Source organism: Rattus norvegicus, chromosome 9 (genome assembly GCF_036323735.1).
Source record: "Rattus norvegicus strain BN/NHsdMcwi chromosome 9, GRCr8, whole genome shotgun sequence".
NCBI lineage: Eukaryota > Metazoa > Chordata > Mammalia > Rodentia > Muridae > Rattus > Rattus norvegicus.
Window position 1 is genome coordinate 73,959,768 of NC_086027.1, and position 25,593 is coordinate 73,985,360.

Genomic DNA, 25,593 nt, shown 5'->3' on the forward strand with positions numbered 1-25,593 from the left:
TGCCATACACCCACCTTGATAATAGTGGACTGAACCTCTGAACCTGTAAGCCAGCACCAATTAAATGTTGTCTTTACAAGAATTGTTTTGGCCATGGCGTCTGTTCACAGCAGTAAAACCCTAACTAAGACACTGGCATGCATGACATCCATGCAACTAGGAGGAGGGTCTCAAACCTCCACAGTGACACACTTCCTCCCATAAGGCCATACTTACTCCAACAAGGCCAAACCTCCTAATAGTGCCACTCCCTGGGCCAAGCATATTCAAACTACCACAGGTCTCATCATGCAATAACACTGCTTTTGGCTTGAACCCATATATCAAGCCAAGTCATTAGTAAACTGAGCTTGTCCATCTCTTTTCCACAGGGTCTCCTGCATGCCATTAGAATTGTGAGAAAATAAAATGGTGGTGACTTCCTACAGGGAACTCTAGAGCAATCATGGACTGAACAAGGGGCTGGGACTTCGTGCCCCTTTAATGCTCAGTAAATCGATGTAGGTTGCCACCATGGAGAGAGACAATGTAGGATAAGGTACGCTCAGCAGCTTCCTTTGGCTGAAGGAAGTTCTGGAGGCTCATTGCACTGAACTTTGAGCTGTCAGTGTCTGTGGGAAGGAGCACCTTGGTCCTGAGTGATGGTGTGAACAGTGGACCACAGGGCTCACGCTAAGAAGCACTTGTCCTGATCCCACCAGCTAAGGTAATGCAGTGGTATCTGGTTTCCAGGCGTCAAGGCATATAAAGCCCACTCCCTATTGTTATAGTGTGCTGCACACATGCCATCCATCCTGAGCCCTCTTAAATAAAGTGAACAGTAACACCAGCTAAGGTGATCCTATTAGCCTTTTAATAAACAGTTACTATTTCAGTGGAGAAAAAGTAATGATCAAGCCGGACTCTTAACCATATCTTTTTATTTTTATTGGATTCTTTTTTAAATTTCATTTCAAATGTTATTCCCTTTCCCAGTTTCCTGGACATAAACCCCCTATCCCATCCCCCTCCCCTTCCATAAGGCTGTTCCCCTCCCCATCCACCCCCTCTCCCCCACATTCCCTTACACTGGGGGCTCCAACCTTGGCAGGACCAATATCTTGATTGAAGCTTATCCAGTACTCAAGTTCACCCGGCAGGACTCACTGAAAAACACTGTCATTTTTATGTGCTAAGATTTCTAACCCTTGAAAGGAGGAAAGTCACAACTTTATTTTATTTTAATATTTATTTATTATTTTTTAATGTATGTGAGTACACTGTCACTGTTTTCAGACACACCAGAAGGGGGCATCAGATCCCATTACAGATGGTTGTGAGCCACCATGTGGTTGCTGGGAATTGAGCACCTCAGGAAGTGTTCTCAACTGCTGAGTCGTCTCTCCAGGCCCCACAACTTTATTTTATATATAACTCAATATATTCAATGTCACTCGGTGTAGGATGGGAACGAAACCTCAGTGAGTGAGCATTAATGTGACTTTTTTTTTTTTTTTTATTTATTTTTTTTTTTATTAACTTGAGTATTTCTTATATACATTTCGAGTGTTATTCCCTTTCCCGGTTTCCGGGCAAACATCCCCCTCCCCCCTCCCCTTCCTTATGGGTGTTCCCCTCCCAACCCTCCCCCCATTGCCGCCCTCCCCCCATAGACTAGTTCACTGTGGGTTCAGTCTTAGCAGGACCCAGGGCTTCCCCTTCCACTGGTGCTCTTACTAGGATATTCATTGCTACCTATGGGGTCAGAGTCCAGGGTCAGTCCATGTATAGTCTTTAGGTAGTGGCTTAGTCCCTGGAAGCTCTGGTTGCTTGGCATTGTTGTACTTTTGGGGTCTCGAGCCCCTTCAAGCTCTTCCAGTTCTTTCTCTGATTCCTTCAATAGGGGACCTATTCTCAGTTCAGTGGTTTGCTGCTGGCATTTGCCTCAATATTTGCTGTATTCTGGCTGTGTCTCTCAGGAGAGATCTACATCCGGCTCCTGTCGGTCTGCACTTCTTTGCTTCATCCATCTTGTCTAATTGGGTGGCTGTATATGTATGGGCCACATGTGGGGCAGGCTCTGAATGGGTGTTCCTTCAGTCTCTGTTTTAATCTTTGCCTCTCCCTTCCCTGCCAAGGGTATTCTTTTTCCTGATTTAAAGAAGGAGTGAAGCATTCACATTTTGATCATCCGTCTTGAGTTTCGTTTGTTCTAGGGATCTAGGGTAATTCAAGCATTTGGGCTAATAGCCACTTATCAATGAGTGCATACCATGTATGTCTTTCTGTGATTGGGTTAGCTCACTCAGGATGATATTTTCCAGTTCCAACCATTTGCCTACGAATTTCATAAACTCGTTGTTTTTGATAGCTGAGTAATATTCCATTGTGTAGATGTACCACATTTTCTGTGTCCATTCCTCTGTTGAAGGGCATCTGGGTTCTTTCCAGCTTCTGGCTATTATAAATAAGGCTGCGATGAACATAGTGGAGCACGTGTCTCTTTTATATGTTGAGGCATCTTTTGGGTATATGCCCAAGAGAGGTATAGCTGGATCCTCAGGCAGTTCAATGTCCAATTTTCTGAGGAACCTCCAGACTGATTTCCAGAATGGTTTTACCAGTCTGCAATCCCACCAACAATGGAGGAGTGTTCCTCTTTCTCCACATCCTCGCCAGCATCTGCTGTCACCTGAGTTTTTGATCTTAGCCAATCGCACTGGTGTGAGGTGAAATCTCAGGGTTGTTTTGATTTGCATTTCCCTTATGACTAAAGATGTTGAACATTTCTTTAGGTGTTTCTCAGCCATTCGGCATTCCTCAGCTGTGAATTCTTTGTTTAGCTCTGAACCCCATTTTTTAATAGGGTTATTTGTTTCCCTGCGGTCTAACTTCTTGAGTTCTTTGTATATTTTGGAAATAAGGCCTCTATCTGTTGTAGGATTGGTAAAGATCTTTTCCCAATCTGTTGGTTGCCGTTTTGTCCTAACCACAGTGTCCTTTGCCTTACAGAAGCTTTGCAGTTTTATGAGATCCCATTTGTCGATTCTTGATCTTAGAGCATAAGCCATTGGTGTTTTGTTCAGGAAATTTTTTCCAGTGCCCATGTGTTCCAGATGCTTCCCTAGTTTTTCTTCTATTAGTTTGAGTGTGTCTGGTTTGATGTGGAGGTCCTTGATCCACTTGGACTTAAGCTTTGTACAGGGTGATAAGCATGGATCGATCTGCATTCTTCTACATGTTGCCCTCCAGTTGAACCAGCACCATTTGCTGAAAATACTATCTTTTTTCCATTGGATGGTTTTGGCTCCTTTGTCAAAAATCAAGTGACCATAGGTGTGTGGGTTCATTTCTGGGTCTTCAATTCTATTCCATTGGTCTATCTGTCTGTCTCTGTACCAATACCATGCAGTTTTTATCACTATTGCTCTGTAATACTGCTTGAGTTCAGGGATAGTGATTCCCCCTGAAGTCCTTTTATTGTTGAGGATAGCTTTAGCTATCCTAGGTTTTTTGTTATTCCAGATGAATTTGCAAATTGTTCTGTCTAACTCTTTGAAGAATTGGATTGGTATTTTGATGGGGATTGCATTGAATCTGTAGATTGCTTTTGGTAAAATGGCCATTTTTACCATATTAATCCTGCCAATCCATGAGCATGGGAGATCTTTCCATCTTCTGAGGTTTTCTTCAATTTCTTTCCTCAGTGTCTTGAAGTTCTTATTGTACAGATCTTTTACTTGCTTGGTTAAAGTCACACCGAGGTACTTTATATTATTTGGGTCTATTATGAAGGGTGTCGTTTCCCTAATTTCTTTCTCGGCTTGTTTCTCTTTTGTATAGAGGAAGGCAACTGATTTATTTGAGTTAATTTTATACCCAGCCACTTTGCTGAAGTTGTTTATCAGCTTTAGTAGTTCTCTGGTGGAACTTTTGGGATCACTTAAATATACTATCATGTCATCTGCAAATAGTGATATTTTGACCTCTTCTTTTCCGATCTGTATCCCTTTGATCTCCTTTTGTTGTCTGATTGCTCTGGCTAGAACTTCAAGAACTATATTGAATAAGTAGGGAGAGAGTGGGCAGCCTTGTCTAGTCCCTGATTTTAGTGGGATTGCTTCAAGTTTCTCTCCATTTAGTTTAATGTTAGCAACTGGTTTGCTGTATATGGCTTTTACTATGCTTAGGTATGGGCCTTGAATTCCTATTCTTTCCAGGACTTTTATCATGAAGGGGTGTTGAATTTTGTCAAATGCTTTCTCAGCATCTAATGAAATGATCATGTGGTTCTGTTCTTTCAGTTTGTTTATATAATGGATCACGTTGATGGTTTTCCGTATATTAAACCATCCCTGCATGCCTGGGATGAAGCCTACTTGATCATGGTGGATGATTGTTTTGATGTGCTCTTGAATTCGGTTTGCTAGAATTTTATTGAGTATTTTTGCGTCGATATTCATAAGGGAAATTGGTCTGAAGTTCTCTTTCTTTGTTGTGTCTTTGTGTGGTTTAGGTATAAGAGTAATTGTGGCTTCATAGAAGGAATTCGGTAGGGCTCCATCTGTTTCAATTTTGTGGAATAGTTTGGATAATATTGGTATGAGGTCTTCTATGAAGGTTTGATAGAATTCTGCACTAAACCCGTCTGGACCTGGGCTCTTTTTGGTTGGGAGACCTTTAATGACTGCTTCTATTTCCTTAGGAGTTATGGGGTTGTTTAACTGGTTTATCTGTTCCTGATTTAACTTCGATACCTGGTATCTGTCTAGGAAATTGTCCATTTCCTGAAGATTTTCAAATTTTGTTGAATATAGGTTTTTATAGTAAGATCTGATGATTTTTTGAATTTCCTCCGAATCTGTAGTTATGTCTCCTTTTTCATTTCTGATTTTGTTAATTTGGACACACTCTCTGTGTCCTCTCGTTAGTCTGGCTAAGGGTTTATCTATCTTGTTGATTTTCTCAAAGAACCAACTTTTGGTTCTGTTGATTCTTTCTATGGTCCTTTTTGTTTCTACTTGGTTGATTTCAGCTCTGAGTTTGATTATTTCCTGCCTTCTACTCCTCCTGGGTGTATTTGCTTCTTTTTGTTCTAGAGCTTTTAGGTGTGCTGTCAAGCTGCTGACATATGCTCTTTCCTGTTTCTTTCTGCAGGCACTCAGCGCTATGAGTTTTCCTCTTAGCACAGCTTTCATTGTGTCCCATAAGTTTGAGTATGTTGTATCTTCATTTTCATTAAATTCTAAAAAGTTTTTAATTTCTTTCTTTATTTCTTCCTTGACCAGGTTATCATTGAGTAGAGCATTGTTCAATTTCCACGTATATGTGGGCATTCTTCCCTTATTGTTATTGAAGACCAGTTTTAGGCCGTGGTGGTCCGATAGCACGCATGGGATTATTTCTATCTTTCTGTACCTGTTGAGGCCCGTTTTTTGACCAATTATATGGTCAATTTTGGAGAAAGTACCATGAGGAGCTGAGAAGAAGGTATATCCTTTTGCTTTAGGATAGAATGTTCTATAAATATCCGTTAAGTCCATTTGGCTCATGACTTCTCTTAGTCTGTCTACATCACTGTTTAATTTCTGTTTCCATGATCTGTCCATTGATGAGAGTGGGGTGTTGAAATCTCCCACTATTATTGTGTGAGGTGCAATGTGTGTTTTGAGCTTTAGTAAGGTTTCTTTTACATATGTAGGTGCCCTTGTATTTGGGGCATAGATATTTAGGATTGAGAGTTCATCTTGGTTGATTTTTCCTTTGATGAATATGAAGTGTCCTTCCTTATCTTTTTTGATGACTTTTAGTTGGAAATTGATTTTATTTGATATTAGAATGGCTACTCCAGCTTGCTTCTTCTGACCATTTGCTTGGAAAGTTGTTTTCCAGCCTTTCACTCTGAGGTAGTGTCTGTCTTTGTCTCTGAGGTGTGTTTCCTGTAGGCAGCAGAATGCAGGGTCCTCGTTGCGTATCCAGTTTGTTAATCTATGTCTTTTTATTGGGGAGTTGAGGCCATTGATATTGAGAGATATTAAGGAATAGTGATTATTGCTTCCCGTTATATTCATATTTGATGTGAGGTTATGTTTGTGTGCTTTCATTCTCTTTGTTTTGTTGCCAAGACGATTAGTTTCTTGCTTCTTCTAGGGTATAGCTTGCCTCCTTATGTTGGGCTTTACCATTTATTATCCTTTGTAGTGCTGGATTTGTAGAAAGATATTGTGTAAATTTGGTTTTGTCATGGAATATCTTGGTTTCTCCATCAATGTTAATTGAGAGTTTTGCTGGATACAGTAATCTGGGCTGGCATTTGTGTTCTCTTAGGGTCTGTATAACATCAGTCCAGGATCTTCTGGCCTTCATAGTTTCTGGCGAGAAGTCTGGTGTGATTCTGATAGGTCTCCCTTTATATGTTACTTGACCTTTTTCCCTTACTGCTTTTAATATTCTTTCTTTATTTTGTGCGTTTGGTGTTTTGACAATTATGTGACGGGAGGTGTTTCTTTTCTGGTCCAATCTATTTGGAGTTCTGTAGGCTTCCTGTATGTCTATGGGTATCTCTTTTTTTAGGTTAGGGAAGTTTTCTTCTATGATTTTGTTGAAGATATTTACTGGTCCTTTGAGCTGGGAGTCTTCACTCTCTTCTATACCTATTATCCTTAGGTTTGATCTTCTCATTGAGTCCTGGATTTCCTGTATGTTTTGGACCAGTAGCTTTTTCCGCTTTACATTATCTTTGACAGTTGAGTCAATGATTTCTATGGAATCTTCTGCTCCTGAGATTCTCTCTTCCATCTCTTGTATTCTGTTGGTGAAGCTTGTATCTACAGCTCCTTGTCTCTTCTTTTGGTTTTCTATATCCAGGGTTGTTTCCATGTGTTCTTTCTTGATTGCTTCTATTTCCATTTTTAATTCCTTCAACTGTTTGATTGTGTTTTCCTGGAATTCTTTCAGGGATTTTTGCGATTCCTCTCTGTAGGCTTTTACTTGTTTATTAATGTTTTCCTGTGCTTCCCTAAGTGTGTTCAGGTCTTTCCTGAAGTCCTCCAGCATCATGATCAAATATGATTTTGAAACTAGATCTTGCTTTTCTGGTGTGTTTGGATATTCCATGTTTGTTTTGGTGGGAGAATTGGGCTCGGATGATGGCATGTAGTCTTGGTTTCTGTTGCTTGGGTTCCTGCGCTTGCCTCTCGCCATCAGATTATCTCTAGTGTTACTTTGTTCTGCTATTTCTGACAGTGGCTAGACTGTCCTATAAGCCTGTGTGTCAGGAGTGCTGTAGACCTGTTTTCCTCTCTTTCAGTCAGTTATGGGGACAGAGTGTTCTGCTTTCGGGCGTGTAGTTTTTCCTCTCTACACGTCTTCAGCTGTTCCTGTGGGCCTGTGTCTTGAGTTCACCAGGCAGCTTTCTTGCAGCAGAAAATTTGGCCTTACCTGTGGTCCCGAGGCTCAGGTTTGCTCGTGGGGTGCTGTCCAGGGGCTCTCTGCAGCGGCAGCAACCAGGAAGACCTGTGCCGCCGTTTCCGGGAGCTTCAGTGCACCAGGGTTCCAGATGGTCTTTGGCTTTTTCCTCTGGCGTCCGAGATGTGTGTGTAGAGAGCAGTCTCTTCTGGTTTCCCAGGCTTGTCTGCCTCTCTGAAGGTTCAGCTCTCCCTCCCACGGGATTTGGGTGCAGAGAACTGTTTATCCGGTCTGTTTCCTTCTGGTTCTGGTGGTGTCTTAGGCACAGGGGTCCTGCCGCTCCTGGGCCCTCCCCCACGGGAGCCCAGAGGCCTTATACAGTTTCCTCTTGGGCCAGGGATGTGGGCAGGGGTGAGCAGTGTTGGTGGTCTCTTCCGCTCTGCAGCCTCAGGAGTGCCCACCTGACCAGGCGGTTGGGTCTCTCTCTCACCGGGTCTGGGAGCAGAGAGCTGCTGCGGGCCGGGATCCGCGGGTGTGGGACTTCCGGTAAACACAGAACGTGCCCGGTTCTAGAGAAATTCTGCTTCCGTGTGTCCCAAGCTCACCAGGCAGCTTTCTTGCAGCAGAAAATTTGGTCTTACCTGTGGTCTCGAGGCTCAAGTTCGCTCGTGGGGTGCTGCCCAGGGGCTCTCTGCAGCGGCAGCAACCAGGAAGACCTGTGCCGCCCCTTCCGGGAGCTTCAGTGCACCAGGGTTCCAGATGGTCTTTGGCTTTTTCCTCTGGCGTCCGAGATGTGTGTGCAGGGAGCAGTCTCTTCTGGTTTCCCAGGCCTGTCTGCCTCTCTGAAGGTTTAGCTCTCCCTCCCACGGGATTTGGGTGCAGAGAACTGTTTATCCGGTCTGTTTCCTTCAGGGTCCGGCGGTGTCTGTGGCAGGGGTCCTGCCGCTCCTGGGCCCTCCCCCACGGGAGCCCAGAGGCCTTATACAGTTTCCTCTTGGGCCAGGGATGTGGGCAGGGGTGAGCAGTGTTGGTGGTCTCTTCCGCTCTGCAGCCTCAGGAGTGCCCACCTGACCAGGCGGTTGGGTCTCTCTCTCACCGGGTCTGGCGCATTAATGTGACTTAAATCACCCCTGTTTTCGTTGACAGTCTGATGTTTAAGTGAAGCATATACTAGTCAGGCGGTGTACTGTACCACAACAATGTGACACAAAGGAGGGGAGAAAGACTCATTTTCAGTCCTTGGTTTTGGGATTCCACAGCCCTTGGCTCTATTGTTTTTGGCCTGTGGTAAGTCGGAACATCCGTGGGTGTGTGGAGAGGAGGAGGTTCTTCACATCAGGGCAGACAGGAAGCAGGAGAAAGGGGTCAAGCCAAGCATAACCTTCAAAGACACTCCTAACTCCCTGACTTGACCCCTCTCCTCCCCCGACCCCCAGTCTAGACTTTATCTCTCATGGTTTCCAATCCCTCTTCAAGCAGGGCCATCAGCTGAGGGCCAAGATTCAATTCATGAGGCTGGAGAAAGGGAGAACATTTTATATTCCATATACGACAATTTAAGATCCTGCTGACTCCTTTCCTCCAAGCCGGGTCCCCCTCCTACATTCAGGATTTGTGTGTGTGTGCATGCATGCGTGCGTGCGTGCGTGCGTGCGTGCGTGCGTGTGTGTGTGTGTGTGTGTGTGTGTGTGTGTGTTATGTACAGGTGTATGCTTCTTGTGAAGGTAGCTATGTGCCCATGATTCCAATGGCTATGCCAAATACAGAAAACAGCATTGCATAGCACTCCTCTCAGATCTTAAACATTGCAATCTTTCTACCTCTTCTTATGCAAGGTTTTGCAGGGAATATTACCAATGTCCCACTTAAGGCAGAGTATTTTAATATTCATTTATTTTCAATTCTCTCACCAGTAATTAGTCTCTGTATTAACCATCACCCTCTTTGGAGAGAGAGAGAGAGAGAGAGAGAGAGAGAGAGAGAGAGAGAGAGAGAGATTCTCTAACCGCACCTGAAAGCCACACTAACGTATGGCTAGAATCATAAACATTTAGAAGGCAGTTTGACTACACATCCGTTTAATAAAACAACAGTAGTACTACTTTCCCCACCAGGGCCTGTGACGACGTCTCCAGCCATAGACTTTTGGCCAGAGTTAAAATAGCAAGAATATATATTTCCTCCCATGAAGATGGTTTGAAATACAACCAGGAAGCAGTTGGGTATGCCCACAGTAGCCATATCTTGTCTGGCATATTGGTATTGTAGCATTCAGAGCCCGTGGCTGGAAAAGAACATTGATAACTTTTCCCCTGCATAACCTTTGACACACTGAACACTAGCTAGCAGAGAAAAGGCCTCTAGCTCAGTTCCAACTTGGTTTCTCTAGGTCCTGTGTCCAAAGTGTTTAGTGTCTGCAGCAATGAAGTTTCATCATCTAGTTTTGGCAGACGACCAAAAGCAGTGGGAAGAGTCTCTAACATTTTGGATCTCCCTGGTAATGCTCATAGGAAAGTATCCCACATCCAGCACCGGGATTTTCATTTAAAACCTAATGCTTCTGGGAGGAGCATTATTCAGCCACTTAGAGCTCTCCTTTATATTGGGCGGGGGGCAGGGGGATTGGAGAAATGGCTTGGTAATTAAAAGCACATACTGTTCTTATAGAAGACCCAGTGTCTGTGTCCAGAGGCTTTCAGCTACTGTTGGCGCCAGCTTTGAGGGGTCCTATACCCTCCTCTGACTCTTACGCATGCCACACTCCCCCCATATAATTAAAATAAAACATCTTTAAAATTGTTTTTTAAAGTTAGTTTATAAAGCAGTAGGTTTCTGTATATTTTTTATAAACCTTTGTTTTTTATTAAGCCTCACCCAAACCTCTGTGTTTCTCCCATACACACCTCACACACTTTGAGACAGGACTTACTATGTAACCAAGGCTGGCCTCAAATTTGTGTTTCTCAAGCTTCAGCCTCCTGGTACTGGGACTACAGATCTGCATCACCATGCCTGACAAAGTGATCTGGTTCTGATGCACAGAGAGGTCAATGATCTTAGGAGAGAACAATAAATCAGGGCTCAGCAAGACAGATCAGTGGGCAAAGGCTCTTCTTGTTATCCAGCCTGAAAATCTGATAGATTCCTGGGTCCCATGTGGTGGGAGGAGAGGACTAATTCCCTAAAGTTCTTCTCTGACCTACCCATGAGTATAAATGCTTACACAGAAATAATGAGTAAATGTGGTATGAAATTCCAAAAAGAAAAATAAATCAAGACAAAGGAACAGGAGTTTAGAAAGGGACCAGGTCCAATAGGACCCGAGCCTTGCACATGTCTCAGTGTCAGCTGTAACTCCTTGTGGATTTGCCGTTTCCCCTCTTCTAATAATGGATGCTTGTTTCCTTTAGAGCATCAGGATATGCTCTCTCCTTTGCAGAAGGGCATCTCAGAGCAGGTCCAGGGCTTCTGTGGTCTGGGGGAGGAAGACAGTGTCCCTGAGAGGACAGGATCCTGAATGAAGAAGCAGTCTTCAGGGAGCTCCAAAGTGGATGAAGTTAGACAGTACAGTTTCGTCCACTGGAGCTGTCCAGCTGTGATGAAGATTAGAAGGGGAAGAGAGCAGCATGCTCCCTCGGTTCCGTTTCTGTGGCATTAGAGGATCTCTTACAGTCTGTTTGGTGCTTAGAGCACACAAATCAAAGAGTCCATCTTGTAATAGCCACATGGATGCCCGTTATAATGAAAGGATTTCCTGTGGTAACCATGATCTCTAAGAAGTGGCTGTTGGCTCTCCATTTCACATGTGATCAAAGGTTTATTTTCCTGGCAGGAGCAAGGGAATCTAATATCCTGTGGGCATGAAGGATTCAGGCTGCTCCAAAGTGCCCAGGGGACAGAGTGTCTCGAGATAACCCCTGTCACAGTTAGCATTCTTGGTCCAACCAGCTTTCGTGGTAACCTATGCCACCCTAATAAAAAGGGGTGGTGATAGTAGATCTTAATAAGCAAGAGTTTATATCCTGGTCTTGTTATCACTCTTTGTGGGGTCATGGACATATTGATTGTGTTATATTCTCCACAGCCCCATGTTTTGAGGACTTTGTCCTCATATGGTGTTTTGTATATCAGGCTGTGGAACCTTTAGCAAATGGGACCTAATTAAAAAAAAATACGTCAGTCAGAGGGGCATGTGTTGTATTATCTCTTCTCTTTCCAGCCCAATTTTTCTGTCTCCCGGTGGGCTACCATATGCAATCGGCAGCCATGGCTTGCTCTCTCCGGCCATTATCCTTCCTCACCATGTCAGGTGATAATCCTCCGAAATTGTGAGCCAAATGAATCTTTGCTTCCCTGAGGTATTTCTATCAGGTAGTTTGTTACAGATGAAAAAGTATCGAGGTAGTTATATTTGTGCATCCTGCCTACTCCTTAGCTTGCACCATGTGATGCTGTAGAATTTGCTCCAACATCTTGACCAAACAATGGCAGTCCCAAAGCATTCATGAAGCAAACAACTGTATTATGACATGTTGACGATTAAATAAGATACCTAGAAATAAAATGCTGATTCAGTGGTGAGAGTTAGCCTCTTCAGATAAGTGAAGAATTATGACAATGTCTGGGCCTGTAATCAGTGGCTTCTGCTCACAATTTCTAAACTGGGAGCATCAGAGACCTGGGCACAAATGATGCTCTCAGGGCTTGATGACCACTGACTTAGAAGATCCAGTGTTTGCAAACAACACTGTGGGATGACTTTCCTCCTGTGTAATTCTTTATTTTCACATTGCTTCCTTTAAAACTTTGTTTTTTAACACAGAGGAACTTCTGAATAGTCACAATTCATGGAGAATATGTGTAGGGGAACCATGCATACATACATCCACACATATTTAGCAATTTTTGGTAATGCTTCTTTAATCCCTGGAGAATCATTTAACCTCTCAATCCTCAGTTTCCTCATTTATAAGGTAAGAGTAATTTATGAAAATCAAATGACATAATGAGTTTTAAAGTACACGCCAAAAGCAATACCAGTGGAAAAGAACTATATCAGTTTAAAAGAAAAAATTATTATGGAAGAAAAATTAGTCATCATGCTTGCTAATGGTGGCAAGACTATTTAGAAGAGGATATGAAAGCGGGTAGAGGAATAACTATGTGTGGGTTTTGTATTGAGCAAGGTAGTTAGACTTGAACTCCAATACAAAAATGTACAAGTGAGGTTGGTGATCAATAAGCAGGACACTGGACAGAGAATTACTAAGAGGAAACGGCAAGGATAAGGAGGCTCCAGCTAAACTGATTAGCAAGATAAATGAGGAAGGCGGGCCAGGGTGGTCACGGCTGGAAGGGAGTCAGTAACTGAGAGAGCAGGTTTGTGGCTCAATCTCACTGTGCACCAGCATAGAGGGAAGTCCAAGGTCAGAGCCAAGCTGAGCAACCAGAAAAACCCAGCTCAAGTTTTGATCAGAGGGACAGTCTGCCAACATTTTGATACTTGTCAGAGGTAATATCATTAACATCTTTGATATGTCAACTGATAGTATAATTCGAGGTTAGGGCATCACAGTCTCTCCATGTTTGCTTACGTTATAGAGAGGCATGCACTGTAGTGAAGAGAGAAAATGGAGATTAAACTCATCTATTTGCCCCAAGACTTAATGCTTTAAAACTAATGGCCTTTCCACATGCTAGTGGCTTGTCCTCTTTAGATGTCATCTTCTCAGGAGTGCAGATCTTAGTAGTTTATACATTAAACTATACACTTCCCACAGTATGTCCAAGGTCTTTCTTCAGAAATGAATCTACAAGCCCTATCACCCACATAGTCTACTCAGGCTCTGCCAGCCTTGGTGTCTTTGGCCATAACTGGAGTGCTAGTGTGTTCAGACGGCATCAGACCAATTGATATCGTCTTTGTTTGGTAATAAGACCAACCAGAAGGGTGGTTCATTAGTTTGGGTACAGACATGTGATACAGCAGTAAGAGGTGAAGCTCAACAGCAGAGCACTGTAGGTAAGGTAGGACATGCCCAGAATTCCAGCTACCTGAGAAGCTGAGGCAGGAAGATTGTGGTTTTTGAGGCGAAGTGGCAAAATAAAATAGACTATTCACATTCACTTGACTTAGAGAAACTCTCTGGGAAATAGCTCATCCCTCTGCTCCTGTTCTCCCGTGACTTCCCTGGAGACAGCGCACACATGACCATAAGGTCTGAGTGTAATGGGGGCAAACCAAAGGCGTGAGGGTGCTTATCTATTGAGCCTCTACGATCTGCTGGCGTGGACAGGCGGAGTGCCATTTAATCTTCCTGAGAGCATGAAAGTGCAGAATCGAAACTAGGGAGAACACAGACCTCGCTCAAGCTCACACAGCCACAAGGTGGACAGTCCGAAACCAAGTTTATGGGATCCAGACCGAGCACTGAACCACAGATGCATCTCACCTAGAAACCCTACAGGGCCTTATCACGTCTGCGCTTGAAGGACGCAACCTTATCCACACCCCTTATTTTGGAAAATGAAAACAGGGAATGCATTAAGCCTTATGAACTGAAAAGCAGTTTTCTGTACTGTTCAGTTCTTCTAGACTAAAAGGAGATGAGATTTCAAGTTAGCACAGATGTTTTCCATGAGACCTGACCCAGGCCTTTACCTTTTTTTGTTAAAAAGGAAATTTGAATGCACCAGCTGTAAGTCATTAGTCACCTAACACGGTGGGATAGCGAAGTGAATTAGCCAAGCTCCCAGCAAGCCAAAGGTTTTTCTGCATAGTTGATACTGGTTGGAGTCCCAGTGTTTTGAGCTTTATAATTTCATTTTACCCCACATGTTCTTTCAGTCAGAAAGAATACCTTCAATTAAGAAGCTTTCTGAATCAGATGGGGAGTGTTTTGAGACAGCTTTGGCCATACCGTTCTATGTTCATAGTTCAGTGTTTTTAGTGTGTGTACAGATATGTTTATCGCCTCAACAAAAAGCTGTACTCCAGAGATCACAACCTTAGTTAGCCATCCCCTCAGCCCTAAGCAGCCACTAATGCTCTTTCTAGTTTTGGGCACTTCATATAACTGGATGCACTCGTATGTGATCTGTGTCGTCTGTGTCGTCTGTGGTCTGTGTGAGTCTTCTTTGTACACTATCATGGCGTGATCAGAACCTCATTCCTCCTGATGGCCAGATATCACCTCTCACTGTGTTTGTCTGGCAATCTATCGACATCAGGACACTGGGCTGCGTCCGCCTTTTAGCTGCCATGAAAAGTATTACTATGCAAATTCATGTATAGATTTCCATTTGAGCCCTTATTTTCAGTTCCTTTGATTGTTCACCCATGAGTGGAATTGCTAGGCCCTAAGGCAACTGTTTTAGAGGGATAACAAAGTTTCTACGAAGGAGCATCATTTTACATTCCCGTCGAAAATTTAAAAGGGTTCCAACTTTTCTACATCCTCACCAACACTTTTGTTTGTTTTCTCTTTGGTGGGATTTAATTAAAATTAAATGTTAATTTAATTTAAGAATATTATCAACAGGTGGTGGTGGCTCACACCTTTAATCCCAGCACTCCGCGGAGGCGGAGGCGGAGGCGGAGGCGGAGGCGGAGGCGGAGGCGGAGGCGGAGGCGGAGGCGGAGGCGGAGGCGGAGGCGGAGGCGGAGGCGGAGGCGGAGGCGGAGGCGGAGGCGGAGGCGGAGGCGGAGGCGGAGGCGGAGGCGGAGGCGGAGGCGGAGGCGGAGGCGCAGGGGATCTCTGAATTTGAGGCCAACCTGGTCTACATAGTGAGTTCCTGGACAACCAAGGCTATACAGAGAAACCGTGCCTCAATCGAAAACAAAAACACCTACCCTCTCATGCTCCCACCACCTGGGGCAGCTGGAAGAGATGGCCCTGGGGTCATAAGAGTGGGAGAGCTATCGCTGCCCCTCACCAGCTTTAGCACTCAGGAAATGAGCCCTGTACCTTGCCTGGACAGCATAGCAGCGTTGACCCTGGTAGTGGGGTGTAGAACCAGCCCTGAGGATGTGAGATCAGGAGGGCTGGCCGTGCCAAGAGGTGGCATAGGTGCGGGGTGATGCCCCAGTTCCTCCTCACCCCTCACCATCTGTGGCAATGGGGAGAGCCGGCTCTGGGATCATGAGAATAAGAGAGCTATCCTTGTCCCTTCACTGTCTGTAACACTCAGGAGAGCGGGCCATGTACCTTGAGTGGGCAACACAGTGGAGCTGACCTTGATGGCAAAGGCAGGATTGAGTCAGTCCAGAGGGTGAGAGAGCAGGAGAGCAGAGAGAGGAGGTCCTGCCTCCTGCCAATGGCAGCATTGGGTAGCCTAGCCGAAGCAGTGCTAGAGAGCTTGTCCTGTCCTGTGGTACAAATAAGGGAAAGCCGGCAGGCTGACCAACTCAGCTGCCGACCAGGCCCAGGTCCAGGGCTCAGAGTTGGCCCACCCCAAAATGTATATCATCTGCAAATGGCTGGGATGTGTGAAAGAAACAGTCCTGCTGATCCAAAGCTGCAGGATCTCCATGACATAGGACAACAACAAGATAACCAGGAGGAGTTCTGGTGAGGATCTGATAACGATGGTGTCACAGAAGCCAGAGGCCATGAACCAGACAATGACTCATTGCAATGAACATTTGCAAGTGAAGATGTGAGGACAGAGGGTGGACATTTGAAACCTCTTTCAGCATTAAGTTTACTAGGACACCACTAAATAGGATTTAGATATTGAAGATAAGCGAGAGCCACTTAGTGCCAGGAACACAAGTTGTATATTTATTGCATGTGTGTGTTGTAACAAGCAAAATGGGGCTTAGTACAAATCCATGACCCGTCTCAGAGAGCCGACTTTGGCATCCATGGCGCCCCAGTCGTGGTAGCGCCTGTAGTCTCCAGGCCTGAGCAGGTACTGGCGGCCTCGGTAGTTGGGCATCTCATAGAGGACCCAGCTGCCTTCTAGCACATGCATGGAGTAGATCTCGTTGAGGCGGAAGCGGTCGTGGATGCAGGAACAGTCTTCCGTGAGCTCAGACACAAGGCCCCGGTAGTCATCTCTCTCGTACAGCCTTATCCTGTGAGAGCTGGTCTGTTGTGAGGAAGACAGAAGAGGAGAAACAGCGATGTATGCACTCAGAGTTACAGCCTCTGTGCACAGTCACAAAACACGGCTTTCGGGCGAATCTGTCAAGTGTGCGTCTCCCTTAAGCCTACTCCTTGTGCTGCTGTTGTAACAGATTAGGAAATGCACTCACATAAAGCTGACCTGACCAGTGAACTCTTGTGAAGGAAACGAATACCGAAAGGCAGGGAGTGAAAGCATTTACTGCCCGTGGAACCAAATCCTACTAAGCTTACTTCGAAGCTGCCTTTTGTATGCATGATGTGCAATGATTCGGATTTACTTCGAGTCCACATAAATTTCTTTTTCTTTTCCTTTTCTTTTTGCCTTTCTCTCTTTCTTCCTTCCTTTCTTTCTTTCTTTCTTTCTTTCTCCTTCCTTTCAGACAGGTGATGTAGACATTATCTCATGAAATTCTAATCACGTGTTTCATAACAGACTAGTCAGTAATGACTTATTAAAAAAAACCAAAACCACACGAGTTGACACACATTGTTCTAGGCTCTAGGTGAGTGTGAGAGTGTATAGTAAAATAAAAAAATCTCACCAATAAAATCTGAATACACTAGCTCTAACCAAATTTAATTGATTTTGCAATATATATATATTCTTATCTCACATTATTTTTGTGCTGAAAATACATAGATTCCACTCTTTCGGCATTTTTTATTGTGCGTTTAAGATGTATTTCTTTTTATTTTATGTCTGTAAGTATTTACCTGTGTGTTTGTAAGTGTACTACATGAGTTGCCCTTTTGGAGTTCATGGGATTCCTGAGGACTGGAGTCCTCAGTTGTGAGCCACTTGTGGGCGCAGGGAACTGAACCCAGGTCCTCAAGAAGGGTAGCCAGTGCTCCTAACCACTGAGCCATCTTCCAGCCTTACCTTTCAGTATTTTTAATAACTAGTACATAACATGAACTGTCATTGCCATGCTTCACAACGGATTTCTAGAACACAGTTCTCTCTAGCTGTAATTTTTCTTTTTCTGACTGTCATTCCAAACCTCTGGTTCCTGACTTTGCCACTCTAGCCTCTAGTATCTCTCTCTCTCTCTCTCCCTTTCTCTCTCTCTCTCTCTCTCTCTCTCTCTCTCTCTCTCTCTCTCCCTCTCCCTCTCCCTCTCCCTCTCCCTCTCCCTCTCCCTCTCCCTCTCCCTCTCCCTCTCCCTCTCCCTCCCCCCCCCCTCTCTCTCATTTTTACCCTCAGAACAGAATTCAGGGCTGCGTGCTTGCTACACAGGCACACTACCGCTGAGGTAAATCCCCAACCCGATCTTCACCCCTCCATGAACCTGCTGCTGTAGATCCCACATACGAACGAGAACTTGTGGCCTTTATCATTACGTACCTTGCTCCTTCCTTTTAGCACAGTGACCTCCAGGTTCATCCATGTCACCACAAATGACAGGATTTCCTTCTTTTATGGCTGAAGGGTATGTGCTTATTCAGCCGAGTTTAGTTTTAAAGGTCCTGTTGTGGTTTCTTATGTCTCAAAACACTCATGCCCTTAAGTAAGAAACTATATATTGCTTATACTGCTGTTCGGGTGTGTATACATGTTCGTTCTATTTAGCTGTAAGAGTCGGGCCTTGGTTTTAGTGTGAGCATTTGTCAAGCATTCCTATCTTTGCTGAGAACATTAGAACAGAAATGGGAACAAACTGGCCAAAAGGAAGACCAGTGTTCTCACATCAGCACGGCTGCAGCAATACTCACATAGGGAATGGAACGGCAGGAGCGAATGGAGTCGCTGAAACCCATCCACTGCTGGTAGTCAGGGTAGTCCCCGCGTCGCAGGAAGTACTGGTAGCCCTGGTAGTTGGGTCGCTCATAGAGCATCCAGCAGCCACTGTCCACGCGGATGGAGTTGCAGCGGCTGAAGTAGGTCTGCAGGTTGGGGCAGTCGCTGCTGCACTCATAGCAGCGGCCCTGGAAGCCTCGGTCCTCGTAGAAGGTGATCTGTAAAGGAGAAGGGGTAACAACACATGGTTAACCGGAAGGCGCATCCCCCACACAGAGGGGGCACTCAACAGACCTGGAGGGTTCGCCCTTGGCTCACCTTTCCCATCGTTGTTGACAGCAAATGGTCAGTGTTGAGTGTGATGGGGACAGGAGTGGCAGCTGATATATATACAGCAGGATGGCTGCTGTGTTGGCAAGAACAACACAAAAGGGGCCTGGGGGGTAATGTGTAAGGGGATTTCTGTGTTCTCTCGCTTTTTCATTTGGGATCATGGGGTAGGGGGCTCTCATTCTCTCTGGCATTTTCGAGTTGTCCTTACTAGCTCAGTGAAAGGAATTCAAGTCAGCAGAGCCATTATGACCTTGGAGACAAAGGGCGCGCTTCTCACCCTATGCAGCGCTCTAGAAATGCATTATGTACGCAGCGTTTTGCAGTGTTTGCCTATAGAAACTGCTGAGTGGAGGGTGGCGCCTCCGTTTGTGGGAGCTCATGAGAATTACACGAGTTCCAGAGCCACACTCAGGCACCAAGAGGCAGCAGCAGAAAAATAAACAAATTTCTCTAAATGAAAGACAGTTGCATGTCTTTACCTGTAGTATGGGGGTTTGATGCTTTGAAAACTTGCACATGTTTAAGATAGATTAGACCTGTGTATAGACTAAAATGTCAACCCTGGTCATCAGTGAATGGTAGGTAAGTTTATATAGAGGCCTTCGTTTTATTTCTTCCTTTTGATTTTAAAAATTTTAAAATTTTTCTATTATATATATTTATATTATGAATTCAGCAGATGAAAGCAGTAAAGTGAATTTTAAATGTGTGATGTTTAAGTTAATGGTTAAAAGCATATATCTATAATATATAAATATAAGTATATATGATCTATATAGCATATACATATAATATATAATGCGATATGAATATATATATGTGATGATGGTAAGGTGAAACATTTCTTCTTGGTCTAAAATGAATAGATCTCACACTGGTTAGGAGAAGACAGCCATTCTTCCTGTTACCACTCTTCTTCCAGGATTACCTTTTGTTCTTAAAACCAGTGCTCTGGCTTGTCTGTGTTTTCCCTCACCAAACTGTTGGTTTCCCTGAGCCAGGGTGACAGCTTATAAGAACTTTCCTCTTTGTTTTCCTCCATGTGCGTGCCTATTGCAGGCATGGAGGATGGTCCAGCCTTGGATTATCTGCTGTCATCCCATCCTGTGCATATTTTAGGTAGTGGAGTCATGCCCATGAGGACACCCGGCTAGAGTTAGCAATGCAGGCACATGAAAATTCTCAGGCATCACTTCATCCTTCCAGGGCATGTACAGATGGTGGAAGGGTAGACAGCAGGAAGTGAGGCTGCACAGAAGCAGAGTGGGCAAAGTCCTCAGTGGCTGGAGCACTGGTGAGGGCTACGGGCCACAGATGTTCCCCTCTGCCTCTATCCTAGCTTCCCAAGTGTCCTGGTGAACTTCAAGTGCAACTGTGATTAAGCCCCTTGTGGAAAGGCCCACACTGACCTCCCCAGCCATGACCCCACATGGGAGTACCTCACTATTTTCAAAAGAGGTCAACAAACTCCCTTAAGACCCTCATGCAAGGAGATGGCTGTCTCAGTCTTTAGGAATGGGGAGATGGTATGATGTGTTCTGACATTCACCTGACCAAGTTGTTTTGCTCACTGGTTAAGTCATGTGCCTTGTTGGCACTTGGAAAAGAGCAGCCCATTCTCTTTCCCTACTGGTCATCATGTTCTATCCAGAGAGAGCCAGCATCCATTTCTCTTTTCAAACTTTATTGAAATGGAATGAGTTTACATTTTCTCTATTTTGGAAGTATGCTAATGAGACATTGATTTGATTTGGGATTAAAACTTTTGGAAAACGGCCTCCTCTAGAATTATATGCAATATTTAATGATATACATTTGCTAAAATGTGTATCAAAGCCAGATTGTCTGGTCACACCCAGAAATAGTGAACCCCCTCTGGATGCTCCAGCAGTCTTCCAGGCATAGAATGAAATAGCATAGGATAGACAGACACACTTCTTCCGTTTGTCAAACTGGAAGATATGCTTCCAAAAGAAGACAGCTCAGTGGCAAACTTGAGAGTCAATGCAGTTCACATCAAGAGCTAACTGCAGACAAAGCGTGTGCTGCGGGTGACAGCTGTGGCTTTAAGGCGGTGCATCCTGGCTGCTCCTAGAAGCTCTTACACATCCATGGTGCTAGTCCATGTTTCTAAGTGACCTGCAGAAGGAAAGGATGGTTTTGGTACCAAGCACATCTGTATAACACAGACACACACACACACTAGCTCTCGATTGGAGTTAAGGTCAAATATCAGATACCAACAGATGGGTTAGATAGATGGAGATGTAAAAGAATTTCCATGGAACAATTCTGAAATATCTGAAAAGGAATTGTATTTCTCAACTGAAGGCAGTATGTGATCTCATGTTGGATCCTTAAAGGGGACATTATCCGAGCAAGTGGAAAAAAATGCTATGTGAGTGATAGATTGGATAAAAGTAGCAATGTTTTAGGTTCTGAAGTTAATAATTGGTTACTTAAGGAAATGACTTTGCTTTTCTTAGGAGGCACAAAGTAAAATATACAGGGTGCGTTGATAGGGTATGCACAAGTTGTAATAGCTCAGAAAAGATTGTTTGTCAATGTCTGTAAACACAAGCGAAGGACAGCAGGGAGAATAGACAAAGAGAAAGTCACTAAGCTGGTGGGACAGACAGCAACACAGATATGAATCTGTGTCTTTTGTTCTAAGGCAGCATATCTCGAAGCTTGCAATTGTCTCCAAATCAAATTTTAAAAATAATCACGAAAGTCACACTTCTTTGGTCTAGTGCTGCCCAACATAATTCATTCTTCAGCTCTGTGGTGGTAGCATACTATTTTAGATTTTCCATCTATTACTTTGAATTTAAACTTAGATTCCTCCTCCTCCTATCTGGCTTCCTTCCGTGATACTGTGGGTTCTCCAGGAAAAAAGTGGACAGGTATCTTTCTACGTGCTATGGTTTGGGTGACTCTATGAGCCTTTGTACATATGCTAATCATTTCATTCTTGAACTAACCCTGTAAGGTACCCAGTACGTTTTCTTTTATAGAAAAGAAAGTAAAGTGTAGGGAGATTAGCTATGCCAGGAAATATTGCTCATATCCATGCTGATTAAAACAAGCTACTAGTACAAAATAAAATTAACCAAACCAACCAACCAACCAACCAAACAAACAAACAAAACACACCCACTTAAATGTTCCCCAGAAAAGCTGGGAGTATTGAAAAGTTATTGCCTTTCTCTTAGTTTGTGACAAAACTCAGTGTCTGGAAATAAAAAGAACATTGGGAAGAAAGATCTGTTACATAGGGGTTTAAAACTTACAGGGAAAATGAAGAATTCCAAATATATAAGATAAACAATTTCCTCAAATGAAAAACCATAAAAGCATACTCTCAGCCAGGTGGTGATGTCGCATGCTTTTGATGTGGGTGTCTACGTTTGAGGCCAGCCTGGTCTACAGAGTGAGTTTCAGGACAGCCAGGGCTACACAGAAAAATCCTGTCTTAAAAAGAAAACAACAAAAAAAGCATATTTTATATATATTTAATAAAATATTTACCTTATTCAATGATATCAAACCAGTGGTTCATACATAAATATGTGTATAACAACTATTGACAAGTCATAAGGAAGGTTAATAGCTGTTAATAAATATATGTTAATAATAAATATGTTATAAATCATGGAAAAGGAGTGTAAGGAAAGGAGAATTCTTTTATCTTTCCACTGTAATTTTGATGTATTATTATTACTATTACTATTACTATTATTATTATTATTATATTTTATGAAGCGGTTTTAAAAACCATACCCAGGAGTTGCAAAATGCCTAAATTATACATATAATATTCGTGAAAATGAAAGTACCAATGGATTTTCTGTTTTCACTAAGACATCTTGTTGGAAGGGGTTTGTTTAAAAATGGGCTTGAGTCTTGGATGGAGTCAGGAGAACGGTGCTGTGCTTAGAAAGACGTCTGCTGGTCAGACTAGCACCCCAGAGCCATTCGCTATTATTTGATTACCTATAGTAGTTACAAGTCCCCATGACCTGCAGATCATTGCACATGTGCGCATGTGCACGGGCACACAACACACACACACACACACACACAAGATAAGCAGGAAGTGAAAGTTCTGCTGTTGTCAGAAAGCCACTGGTGATTGTGGAAGAAGAAAGTATACGAGATGACATTATATTTAAAAAACATAACACCCAAATGATATCTAAAACTCAAGTATTTAGAGCTGTGCTCTTATTACACAGGGCTACGCAGGAGCAGGTCTATGAACCAGTTCTTGAGATCGGTCTTCATACGATTGCGTTTTGTCCAGGTCATCAGGGTGTGTGGTGTGTGCACACTCACAGGTGTCCATGTGGCCTGTGTCTAGAGGGCTTACTGTTTTCTGGTTGTTGCTTTAACTTGCTTCCCAAAGCCTGCTGTTTCCAAATTCTTTTGAAAGCTGTACTTTATACAGTTCTTCAGAAGCAAGAATGAAGCTTGAGAAAGTCTATGCCCTGAAATCTCATTAGAGTAAATGTCTTCAAAAGAAAAAACCAACAGGTGGCTGTTTCCTCAGCTTTCTATCTTTAGAACAGTGCTAAGGTTTGAGATAACCAAACAGCGCAGGAAGTCCCAAAGCACCCCCAGTGAGGAGGTTGTATTTCTTTTCTATTTTTAAAAGTGTGTGTGCATGCAGTATGTATGCATGCATATGTGTGTATGCATGTGGGTATATGTGTGTATGTGTACATGTGTGTATATGCGTGTATGTGTTTGCATGTAATGTGTGTGTGTGTTGTTGTTGTTTATATTTCTAATCAATCAGTCTGTTTATTACTGAAGACTAAACGAATCCCAAGCACCATATGGTTCAGTTGATTTAAAGATGCACATTCAAAACATGCATGGCACAGCAGTTGAGTGAATAGAGATTTTATTTTAGGTCTCAACTACAAACACAGGCCTGTTATTCAGTTCCAAACTCTCCTATATCCTACCCCTGGACCCTCCAGCTCATCTGGAGTCTCCCATTCTTTGGATCCCAGATCCCTAAAACACCTCAGACTCCCAGCTTCACCTCTGGAGAGCCCCCATTTCCGTTTCTGTTACGTTCACCAACTTGGTGTCTCTGACATCACCTTGTACTTATCTTGAGAACTCAGAGTAAACACAGGGAGGACAGCAAAGACCACACGATCCTTCTACTTTCCCTCCAGCCCCATCTGTCTCTGAGCTGACACTAAATTGTTCCACATAATAGTTGAGGAGTGGATGGACAGGGCAGAAGAAAAGGCAGAAATTGGAGAGATGCTATGAAACAAAAAGACAAAATTCTCTCTCTGTGGTAAAGTTCTCATCCAGAACATTTTAGGTGCAGATGCTAAAAACAAACCACCGTATTTGATTGAACAAATGGAAAAACAGCAGAGTCACTTGTGACAAGTGGTTTTTGAGTATTAAAGCTAATCACTGCGGATGTCTATTTGGGCATCGCCATGTACTGAGTACCATTCTCACCACTCGTCCCATAATCCTGGTCTCTCTGTGGCTTAAAGAGGTGGGTACGATTATTCTTATCATTTTTTGGGAGGAGGAGGAGGAGAAACATAAGGCACAGAGTAGTTAAGCACCCTGTTCAAAACCAAACAGCCTTGAACTCCCAGTACTCAACTGTCAGCATGATTTAGGCAATGCCAACCATGTTTTCAGTCTTACTTTGTTCTTGGGGGTGTGCGCACATACGAGCTCCTTTCCCCGCAGGCTGGTGGCTTCTTTATTCATGGCTCCTCTCCTCAACTTGACACCTGCAGACACAGGCAGCAGCACACCTGAGGGTACAACCTTTAACAAATGTGTCCATGACGTATTAAATATTGTCTTTCTGAGCTGCATTGCCCCCCCTCCCCAACTCCCAAGCCCAAAGTGTCTAAGTAGTTAAGCCTTTCAGGTTATGGAAATGTATGTGCAGGAGGCGTACACCTGGTTATGAAGGACGCTGAATTTTTTTTAATCTCACTAGATAGAAGCCTAACCAGTGTTATCATTTAAGCTGACTCAGTGGGCCCACCTCCTAGTTTACTTCCTCTACATCCAGAAGAGGGTAGGCTTACTCCGTCTGCGGTTGCACTCTGCTGCTCTGGGGGCCGTCAACATGGCAAAGGGGTGCAAGGAGCGGCGGGGCAACAGAGCCCGAGCGACCTGAAAGGGGGAAACGATAGTTCCAGTTTAGGGCGGCGTGAGTTTTGTGTGGGGAGCAACTGCTGCTTACAGTACCTGTCGAGTCTCAGCCACCCGAGTCCCAGGGAACTGTGTCCATGAGGCACCTGAACGGCTGAGGTATAAAAGGTGGGTGGATGTGGTCTTCATTTAGTCTCTATTGCGTGCTTGGTTCTCATGACATGGAAGTCCCCTTTACACAGGACATTCCTAACACTCGTCTCCTGGCATAACCACTTCCTCTTTTCTGCCCTAGGCTCTTGCCTTTCCTTTGCTGTGAATCTCAAGTATTCCCTTGTCTGAGTGAGAAACTTGCTCTGACCTGTTCTCACTACAGGCTGGGAATTGCTACTTATGCAACTGGAATTTTTTTTAACATTCCAGTGAAATGCCCCTAACTTTATTAATAATCTTTTCATTAAAAATAAAGAATATAATTATATCACTTCCCCTTATCCCTCCAACTCCTCTCTCTCTAATTGGTAGCCTCTTTTTTATTATTACTGTTACATGCATGTAAATGCAACGTCAGGCATGGTGGCACACACCTTTTAACCCCAGCACTCGCATGCAGATTTCTGAGTTCGAGAGCAGCCTGGTCTACAAAACAAATTTCAGGACAGTCAGAGCTATACAGAGAAACCCTGTCTCAAACAATTATCAAAATAAAAATAAACGCATAAATGTACCAATATAAGCTGTTTCTGAATCCATTTAGGGAGGATTGTGTGATCCAACGATGTCATTTTGTACTAGAAAACCAATTAAGAGGTGTGGCTGGGGAGAGGCTTATTCCCCATTGGACAGTTTTAA

The 25,593-nt window shown here is 43.7% G+C and overlaps 1 protein-coding gene across 8 annotated transcripts in view; it reads right to left on the minus strand.

The window, feature by feature from the left end:
• Positions 1 to 16,146: 16,146 nt before the first annotated feature.
• Positions 16,147 to 25,593, minus strand: part of Cryga (crystallin, gamma A) — a 30,701-nt gene continuing 21,254 nt past the window's right edge. For 3 of the 8 annotated variants that reach the window (XM_063267734.1, XM_063267735.1, XM_063267733.1), the window contains 4 exons: positions 24,675 to 24,762; positions 24,280 to 24,368; positions 18,231 to 18,473; positions 16,147 to 16,479 (listed from right to left, as the gene is read on the minus strand). In XM_063267734.1, coding sequence (XP_063123804.1) covers positions 16,207 to 16,479; positions 18,231 to 18,473; positions 24,280 to 24,368; positions 24,675 to 24,762 — 693 coding nt within the window. In that variant the 3' untranslated portion in view covers positions 16,147 to 16,206. Of the gene's footprint in view, positions 16,480 to 18,230; positions 18,474 to 18,573; positions 18,616 to 20,255; positions 20,728 to 21,950; positions 22,063 to 24,279; positions 24,406 to 24,631; positions 24,763 to 25,593 lie in introns of those variants that run through there. The other 5 variants (XM_063267736.1, XM_063267737.1, XR_010054633.1 and 2 more) reach the window with 5 other exon arrangements.